A 9947-nucleotide genomic window follows, 5' to 3' on the forward strand; every position below is an offset into this window, starting at 1 on the left:
GTTGAGATCAGGGAGAAATTCTCTACTGTGAGGGTGGTGAGGTGCTAGAGGTTATGGATGCCTGGTACTTGATTCTGATGTGACCCTGCAGGGACCCAAGGCTTTTCTTCCCCAGTTGTGCAGCCTTGGTGCTGATCACAGAATAAAATAATAATAAATGCAGGATAGGAGGTGTCTAAGCATAAGGGCAGCTCTTTGGCTTTAAAAGCAGGATTGTTCTTTCAATAGAGGAAAGGTCAGTTTGAAGAAATGAGGTCAGGCAACTTCCTTTCTCTGCTCCAGTGATGGGGCCTTAGCCAGAGCAAGACCCTGCTCTTCCCAGTGGTGAACAGAAAGGAGATACAGAACAAGTTTCCCCAGAAAAACAAGAAACCCATCCTGCAAGCTCAATTTAACACAAAGAAGCATCTGAGTAGAACATCAAAGAACCCAAAAAAAACTTCTCAAAGAACTAAAGGAAAAATTTTTAAAAAATTTATTCCCTTAATATATATACAAGACTTGACATACTCCTGTACAAAGGTGTAAATGGTCTTTGCTGTGATTTGTTGTGCATATGCAGCTTAGTAGACAGATTTAACATTCAATTTGAATCTCAGTGCAAGTAGGCACTAAAACATCCACCATACCTTCAAGGTATAAAAAGACATACCAATTTTACAGGTTTCTCCAGCATATTTTGTTACAGTGCAAAATGCTATGAAATAACGCTTCTTTAGAAAATTCATATAAATTAAACACCTATTGCACTTGTCCCAACCAAAAGTGTAACAAGTTGTACTTACTGAACTAGTTTGATATGTTTTAAAACATTGCTCACACACATACAGTCCTTCCTCCTGGCTATTTGTGACAAATATGTGTAGCTTTTAGCTCAAATCTTAAATAACTGTTTGTAGCTCTTTGGCTAATTCAATTCTTGAACAGACTGGTAAAAAAAAAAAAAAAATTACAGCAGATTAACGTAACAAGAAAATTCTCCAAAACCCTTTTCAGTCTTTCCAGTAGCACTGTAACTAAATACATAAAAATCAGTATTGTTTTAATTCATAATGCAAGTGTATTGAACAGCAACCATTTCAGACACTTACACCCCTATTTTCTGGAAAGGTATGAAACCTCCAGTCCTAAATATATATGTACTTCTAAGATACTTCAAGCTGCAAAGCTAACATTGCATCCACAAACATTTTGTGCAATACCACAGGCAGGACTTTGACTTCTGTACATCACTGGCTGCTATGGGGCACATTGGGAGAAGTGGGGCAAAGTTGCACCAACTTCAGAGAACAAAGTCCCCTGGGCTGAACTGCTCAATGCAGTCTGTGCACCCACCAGAGGAGAAACAGAGGTGAGGGCAAACACCAGTCCTACTAGATTTGACTTTCCCTAAATCCTTACAAGCCTTGAGGTTTAAAGGAACAAGTGCATTTGAGTGCAGATGCTAACTTTGTGCTTAAGATATTTATTCAGAGCTAAAAGGTCAGGGAGTAACTTTAAGTACAATTTTTTTTTTCTTTTTTTTAACAAATCAGTATGAACAAAGTTCTATTAAAACCATTGACATAAAAAAGCAAAGGAAAAGTAAAACATGGGACTAGCTGAGTGCTAGTCCATGTCTTTACAGTTCAGGGTTACCTGCAAAACACCTCCACCATCACACTTCTAACTCCTTCACCTTAGAGGAGTACACTTACTCCTGTCACATACAAAATGAGTATTTCTTTCATGAAAACACTTCTGCATTCAACTCAACTCAGTCATTCAGAACCTGAGTGAAAGAAAAACCCCATTTCTGGTGCTAGAACACTCTCCAGAACCTCTTCTGGAGCCACAACAGCAACTCTCAAAAGGCAGGTCCCCCTCTGACTTGAATACTACTAGATATGGAGTCCTGAATAAGGCAAGATGCTGTTTATACAAGTAGTGAGATGAAACCCTAATCTGATACATTTAGGAACTCTTTATACAGACAGCATAAATCCACACTACTTGTGCAGGTCAAGTGTTCATGTTTCACAAAACCCAACCAGCTGGGCTTTGGATGAGGAGAGCAAAGAGAGAAGGTTCACAAACTGGAAGGCTGGTGGATTACAGGGCCTGGTTCACATTCAGGAAGGTTGTCTTCTGACTTCATGTACATGAGGAACACGGTGACAGTGGCAAAGGTGGCGGCATTGACGGGAAAAGCACGGAGGAGCGTGGAGGTGAGGCCTCTGGTGAACACCCTCCAGCCCTCCTCGTGGTAACTCTTCCTGACACAGTCCAGGATGCCCTTGTACTGTGTGACCCCTCCTACACCGTCGGCCTGGAGCCGGGATTTGATCACATCCATGGGATAGGTGGAGAGCCACGACACGATTCCCGACATCCCTCCCGAAAACAGCAGCTTGGGAATGACGTAGCTGTCCTCGGCCTCGCAGCCCAAGTACCGAGTCATGCAGTCATAGGTCAGGAAGTAAAAGCCAAAGCTTGGAGTTTCTCTTATGAAGGTAGAGACCATGCCCCTGTTGATACCCCTCAGCCCTTCCTTTTGATAGATTTTGATCAAACAGTCCAGAGAATTTTTGTAGTTCTTCGTTTTTAGTTTATATTCTCCCGTTCCTTGAAGCTGCATCCTTGTCTTTGCCAGCTCCATGGGACAGCAGATGACACACTGGATGGCCCCAGCAGCTGACCCTGCCAGGAACTGGTTCAGAGGAGTGTCTTTGCCCAGAGCACGGAGGGTGTTTCCTTGCACACCGAACACCAGCGCGTTAATGAACGTAAGCCCCATCATTGGTGACCCGATGCCTTTATAGAGTCCAAAAGCCTGATGGGAGAAGGGAGGGAAAACCCTTTTTAGCAGAGGTGTGGATAACCTCCTCACACTGCAGAACACAGCTTTTCTGGCTCTCCCTTGTACCCCAGCTTTTTAACAGTGGCCCCATCAAGACCACCTTGTTTTGTAATAACAATTCCATCTCTGCCTAGGACACAAACACCTAAGAAAGTACAAAAATATAGTTTAACACATCCAGAAAATAATTATACTCCACCCAGAGAAAAGTTTTCTGGCAAATTTTATACCTTTTCTTTTTAAATAGCTTACTTAAAGCCTGAGGCCAACTTTTTAACAATGGTCCTAAAGTTTCAGCAGCAAAAAACACCTTATCAATTTCTTCACTCATTTCTTAGATTCTCAGAAAACTAGTTATTTAAATAACTTATTTTATTTAACAAGTTAACCTCAAAATACCACCTTTTGATTTAGTGATCTTCACAAAGTTTTTGGCTACAATATCTGCCCTACAGCCAGGTGAGGTTCAGAGCATGCTTTATCTCTTGATCTTCAATATTTGTCAGCTTTTTAACAGCTTTCCCACCCTCTTGAGCCAAAACATACAAAGATGAAAAACACCCACAAAGTAATAATTTTGTACTTACAGATTCTTGCTTTATGATGGACTGAAAGCAATGGAAAGTCCCACGGTAGAGAGGTTTCTCTACATTTTGAACTTGCAGACGAACCTACAAAAAGTTGTGTGAGATACCAATTTGTACATCAGGAGCAGCCTAAAGGGCAAGCTACTGTCTTGTACCTATGTGGAGATTTGCTACAGCAATGCATATGCAGGAGCACAGGCTGGACACTGGAGTGCCATATGGGGCACAATAATTTGAAAAATCTTGTCTAAGTTTGAGAAATCTTTGACCTAAGTTTGGGGCTGAAAACATGAGGGGAAGAGGATCACCAACTTCTCGTGACTCTTAGCAAACCAATAAGTGGAAAGGTACATTGACATCTAGAATTTCAAACAGATGCTTTTCCAGTACAGGCTACAATAGGGACTTTCTTTAGCTGCCAAGAATGCTTCTGTTCTCACTAAAGAATACCTGTGCAAACCTGAGACCATTTAATTTTAAAAGTTATTTGCAAGTCAAGCATGAGATTAGGATAACTTTAAAAGGATGGAAACTTTCAGCAATAGCCATAGTGGTTCTAAATGCTAGATTTGGGCCCATTCATTGAGATCTGATTTTTTGGTTTTTTGGTTTTTTTTGTTTTTTTTTTCAGAGGGTAGCTGGGTGTTGACTTTAAGCTGTCTGTCTTTGCATAAGGGAAGGACTAAAAAGCCATTTGTCCTTTCAAATTTTAGTCTATTTTAGTTTTTAAGCCTGCTGAATGCAAGCAACTGGTGAGGGTGTAGCTGCTTCAAACCTTTAAATGTTAGCAATCAACTAACTTTTCCAAAAAAGAAAGAGTATGTTCTGCTGGAGAGATAAATGCTTCTGTAACTGGTGGTCTTAGGAGATCTCTTTTCTGGATGCTTTCTAACCTTTAATGGAAAATTCCAATTCTGCTTTTTTCATGCTTGTTTGCCCTCAGCACTTTAAGAGTCTCAGTTCTACCTAGCTCAGGCAAAGCTCTACACTCAGCAATGAGCTCAGTAAGTTGATTTCACTGGATTGATAATGTTATAAATCTGTTTTATCTCCCACATGGAGGGCTGCAATGTTCTTCACAAAAGATGTAATGCTGCTGCTGCAACTCCAGTGCAAAAAAATTCAGTCTCTTATTCTGAGCAAAAGAACAAAAAATTACCTCTATGTAAAAGATTCCTGAACTTATTTTTTTTTCATGGTTGCCTAAAGTAATAAAACACCACCACAGCAATGAAAGGCCTGTAATGTGTGTGTCTAGAAAAAGATTTATGGAGGTGGTTTGTCAGAATCCCATATTCAAAGCAAAAAGAAATTGACAGTTTTAGTATTTTTCCTACAACATGTTATTTTCTGCTTTGTAAATCAAAACTTTAGTTTTCCATGTCATTTAGTACATACATTAGTGTATGCTAGCCATAGTGGGAGGCTGAGATCACCTTGGGTATTGTCACATCTCAGCATTAAAAGCAGGCTTACAGTAGGATTCAAAGAAAATAAATCCTTTGTCACTTCAAGTGACTTTTGGGGAATAGAAAGACTGTCAAAACTGTTAAAGAAGCAGGTCCACAAGCAAAGGTAAATCTTAACAAGCTGTCACAATTGTACAAACAAAGGTTTTACTCCACTTAGAATTTACTGTTATTGTTTCAAACCTTGTCTGTGACTTCCACACATAGGGGCTTTGGGGGATTTGCAGCTTAGAAACTTTCTTACTTTATCCTTTCTGCTTGTGTTTAATAGTTTAGACTCAGCCATATCAATGGGCTGAATTTCCTAGTGGCATACAGCTCCCTCTATTTTTGTCTAAATAATTTGTGCAATATTAACCAATTAAGCCTTACTAGGGTAGAATATTTAGAGTACTGACTCCCCAGGTCTAAGAATGAAACCTCTTTCTCTTGAGCACAGTGCTGGTCACACAGGGCTACTCACATTAGCAGACTGCCACATATGGCCATGAGTGCACATAAAATTTGCATTTTCATGCATGTTAATGCATATTCAACAAGCTCCACAACTATAGGAAAGATGAATCATGTGCAAAGTTTGTCCACCTGTTCCATTCACTGCCCAATATTCTACCTTCCTTCTTACTGGAAAACACCAAGGTGTTAGGTCCAATAATAACACCCAGCAATTTCACATCACTAAAGACTTGCATAAAGGCACTCAAGAGTAAATAAAAAAACCCAAACCACTCCATCCTCAAAACATCCAAGCATTCAATAATGTGGGAAATCAGTGACTTCAGAAGTATTTGAGCAATGAAAACATCATCCAAGAATTTGTAGTGGCTAAGACCTCAGCAACAGTGTGCTGTGTGTGGGAGTGCATACAGCCAGAAATGCATAGCAGAAAGAAGGTTCAGAATAAAACTACATTTAAAAAAAAGAAGGGATATTTAAACCCCACTCCCTCCATGCCACAGCTGTAGAAGAGGGACACATCAGTTTAAAATTAAAAAGGGAAAAAGCTTCATAAATCTTTCGGTTCTTTACTTGAACTAATACATTTGGGAATAAATTAAGACTGAGAGAAACAGAAGTGTTCACCTGGGCTATACTTACTAGGTAACTCTCCCGTGATGAGGCTTATCTGTCATCTACAACAAAGTAACACTTTTGCTGTTAATGAAGACAGCCCCTAGCTCAGAAAGTAAAGGCAGTTAAAAGCAAAAAAGCAATTTTATACATTACATCAACAAACCAGGGATAAAGAATTTGCCAGTTCTGAGATCAGCTCAGCTGCAGGTTTCCCAGGGCGACTTCACAGCTTAATGTCTCCCTGTGTGTCCCACCATCCCCCTCCCCACTCTGTCACACACGAGCACCAGCCAAAAAAAAAAAAAAAGCTTAAATGCCATGACAGAAGTAAAACTTTGGCTTATCTAAGCAGCTTTCCCATAGTTCAATTATATTAAAAATGCACAGTCTAAGGTGGCTACCAGCTAGCTCTTTAAACACTGCAGAACAATAAAAAGTTAATTCTTAACATATACATACACAAGTTATGCAATGGCTTTTTTTTTTTTTTCCTTAAAGGTTAGTTTTTCCACATACAGTGGTAACTATGCCAGCTAATAATACAAACATTAGTATTTGCTCTAACAAAATAAACACCTACAATACCTTCTAAAGGGTATGAAAATATCATGTGTCACGCTGGATTTAATAAAAAACTTATAAACAAATTATTTGCTCTATTGTAAAGCAAGATGCTTTTTTCCAAAGCCAATACATCTATTTTGCAATGATATATCTGCTGAAATCAGCATGGGAGCCCCAGTTTATACAGTTAAATGCCTAGTTTCATGCAATAGAAGCTGTTCCATTTTAAAAAGAACCAAAAAAAACCCCAAAAAATTGAAAAACTCACACATGGTTACCTTTAGTCTGAGCACAGAATTTTAGCAGCTTTACTGGATTCAATGAAATGACTGATCACTTTCAGTTAAGCATGTAAAACTTGTCAGGATGGGAGAAAAAAAAAAAAAGACAGCTGGCCCTGTACCACCATAATAAAAATTGTGCCAGTCTGGATGATGCCATTCCTGAAAATATATTCTAGAATTCAGCTGCATTATTTAACTGTCAAATTTACCATGTTCTGAGCAACAAAAATACAGGTTTTACTGTTTGAGCAGCTTGCACTGCAAGCTTGCAGGGAGGATCAATATCCACTAACTCAGGAATTCTGTACTGAATTAACCATGTGCTGGAACACAGAATGTGGGGTCCTGGGTAACACTACCAGCCCACAGCCTTTGCATATCTAAATTCAGCAAGGTAAAGGCATTCCAAATATAGATCTACTACGTGGCATGCTGTCTGCTGCAGTCAAGTGACCTGGTGCATTACTTTAGCAGGGAATACACTGATTTCCCTTCTTCTATTCTTCAGTGCAAGGCTTTGGATAAGGCTGCCAAAAGATGACTCAAATTGTCATTCTGTTCTGAAATATGGGCTCGGACTCTGGAGAGCCTTGGCTGAGGGACCCTCCAGGAGATCTCAAATCTTGTATTTATAGTAGCTGAAGTATGTGTAACACACACAACTAACCACCAGAAAACCAATTTTAACTTGAAAAGTTATAACAATATATAATAATACTTGGAGGAAACAGCCCCCAGACAAGCTCCATGCTGTGGATTTTGACTTCCACCTACTGCTACAAATTAAGGAGTAATAGCAGAGCTTGAGGGGAAAACTAAACTAACTAATCCTTCAACTAACAAAGTGGGTCTGTCTTACAAATGCAGGGAGAGGCAGTTTTTGCAGGTAGTGCTGAACAGCTGCAGACAAGCAAGCTTAGAACAAAATTTAGTTCAATGCAAAGTTGTATTTCTAAATACCACGTTGTTACTGCACTGAACTTGCAGTTTAAGGCCAGAGTTTGTGTTACTATAAGTTTTCACTTCTGAAGAGCTGGAGATTGAAGAATCTAAAATAGTGGCTGTGGAGGCTTGCTCCAAGCTTTCCCATGCAGATTTACATTCCTACAATGTCAGGGGATTTTTTCGTTTTTCCTCCCCTACTCCTTGGGAAACTAAGTTTTCTACTTAGAGGCAGATATATTTCATAATCAACCCACCTTAACAGTGTCAAAGGGGTGTCCCACCAGCACACCAGCCGCACCTGAAATGAAACAAATGCCAGGTTATTACTCTGGAGTTTCTTCCTGGCTCTGGGGCTACAGTAGCCCAAGCAGGACCACCAGCCTGAGGTGTGAGTGCACAACTGGAAGAGCAGTGAAGGAGCATTCTACCAAGCCAGGAGATAAGAGATCTACAATTCAGTCCTTCAGGCCAGTACCAGGTGCCTTTATGCTTCTCAGGAAGCCTCTGAGCCCCAGACAGGGGTTGAGCTGTGTCACCACAGACTGTGCCACACCATATGGAATGTGCAGCCATGACTCCTGGCCTCAGCTCAGGGCATGTCCAGTGGGCAGAGAACGCAGGTTTCCTCTAAAGCACAATATTCCATGTACATATCTCTCTGTTCAGGCACAGAAAACACATAATCATCCCTAAAGGCAGCAGAACATTCCTGCTCTCTGCCTACAGCCTTTCCAGCCAGCAGCACCTGCAGCAGAACCATGCATTCCTAAAAACATCTGCTTTATCCTAGCATCAAAGGATTTTTTAGAAGCCACATGTGGGCCTGTTAGTTACACCAAGGCGAGCACAGGCATTTCGCACAGACAGGCTGAAGCAAAGGATCCTCTGGCTGAGCACTTCTGCCACCCAGCAATCCTGGATGACAGCAGCGAGACCCGCGGCAGCCCGGGCGCGCCTCCCGCTTTTGGGGATGGCTGCCCCGTGCTCCTGCAGCCCAGCACGGCAGGACACGGCCCAAGATAGAAAAGCAGCAATGTGCTCCGTGCTCGGCACGGAAACGCCAGCGCTGCGGCTGACCCGGGGAACCTGGCAAGGCAAGGGCCGCCAGCGGGAAATCAGAGAGACTCTGGAAAAAGGAATTTAAAACATTTTCGCCAGGTTGGCAAGAAAAACATCGAGTGCAAAATACCCGAGAGTAAATCTCCCGAACACAATCTAATAACAGCTAAATATAGCCGGCGCAGGCGGGCCGCGGATGCGCTCCCGCTCCATCTGACGCTGCCCGGGGTGCTCAGCTCGGGGTCCCGATCCAGCCGCTGCTCCTGAGCCCCGGGCAGCCCCCGGGACACGGGAACCCCCAGGAGCTCCCCCCGGTACACGGTAGCCCCCCGCAGCCTCTGCCCCCGGCCAGGCTCGGCCCCTGCCGCATCGCCCCCGGCACCATCCTCCGCTCCCAAAATAACAGCGCCGCGCCCAGCCCTCCCCAGCGACCTGCCTGCCTTTCTTCCGCATTTTAAAAACATTTCGCTCTACCCCCTTCTACGCCTTTTCTCTATTTCCTACCCTTTTATACGTCTCCCCTTTTCCTTGCTCAGCTTTTTTTTTCTGCTTGTTGTTCTCCTTATTATCGCCTTATTATTCCCTCTCACCCCCTTCCCCCTCTCTTTCCTTTCGCCTATTTTCTCCCCGTTCCCCACCATCTTTAATGGCTGTTTCTGCCCCTGCAGAGCCGGCACTCACCGCCAACACACCCCGCCAGGAAATCCAGAGCCATGCCGGCAGCGCTGGCCCCGCACAGCCCGCTCGGCTCCGCGCTCCTCCGCAGCCCTTTCTACCCTGCGCGGGCCGGGCCGCGCCTCCGGGGGCGGGGGCAGCGGCAACACCCCCGGTACCGGCGGGGAGAGAGGCACCGGGGGCAGCGGCAACACCCCCGGTACCGGCGGGGAGAGAGGCACCGGGGGCAGCGGCAACACCCCCCGGTACCGGCGGGGAGAGAGGCACCGGGGGCAGCGGCAACACCCCCCGGTACCGGCGGGGAGAGAGGCACCGGGGGCAGCGGCAACACCCCCCCGGTACCGGGAGCAGCGGCAACACCCCCCGGTACCGGCGGGGAGAGAGGCACCGGGGGCAGCGGCAACACCCCCCGGTACCGGCGGGGAGAGAGGCACCGGGGGCAGCGGCAACA

General features: G+C 43.7%; 1 protein-coding gene across 4 annotated transcripts; it reads right to left on the minus strand.

Moving 5' to 3' along the window:
• Positions 1-459: 459 nt before the first annotated feature.
• On the minus strand, positions 460-9629 carry SLC25A29 (solute carrier family 25 member 29). Of its 4 annotated transcripts, XM_056493989.1 has the most exons (5): positions 9503-9524; positions 8017-8060; positions 5994-6028; positions 3427-3510; positions 460-2812 (listed from the first exon to the last, which is right to left on the minus strand). In XM_056493989.1, the coding sequence occupies exon 5, from the start codon at positions 2777-2779 to the stop codon at positions 2069-2071; it is 711 nt and encodes a 236-aa protein (XP_056349964.1). In that variant the 5' UTR covers positions 2780-2812; positions 3427-3510; positions 5994-6028; positions 8017-8060; positions 9503-9524; the 3' UTR covers positions 460-2068. The 4 variants fall into 4 exon arrangements, with proteins under 4 accessions (XP_056349964.1, XP_056349962.1, XP_056349963.1 ...); XM_056493987.1 differs by lacking the exon at positions 5994-6028 and having other exon boundaries at positions 9503-9629; XM_056493988.1 differs by having other exon boundaries at positions 3427-6028.
• Positions 9630-9947: the final 318 nt, after the last annotated feature.

This window comes from Oenanthe melanoleuca, chromosome 5, assembly GCF_029582105.1.
Source record: "Oenanthe melanoleuca isolate GR-GAL-2019-014 chromosome 5, OMel1.0, whole genome shotgun sequence".
In the NCBI taxonomy this organism is placed as follows: domain Eukaryota; kingdom Metazoa; phylum Chordata; class Aves; order Passeriformes; family Muscicapidae; genus Oenanthe; species Oenanthe melanoleuca.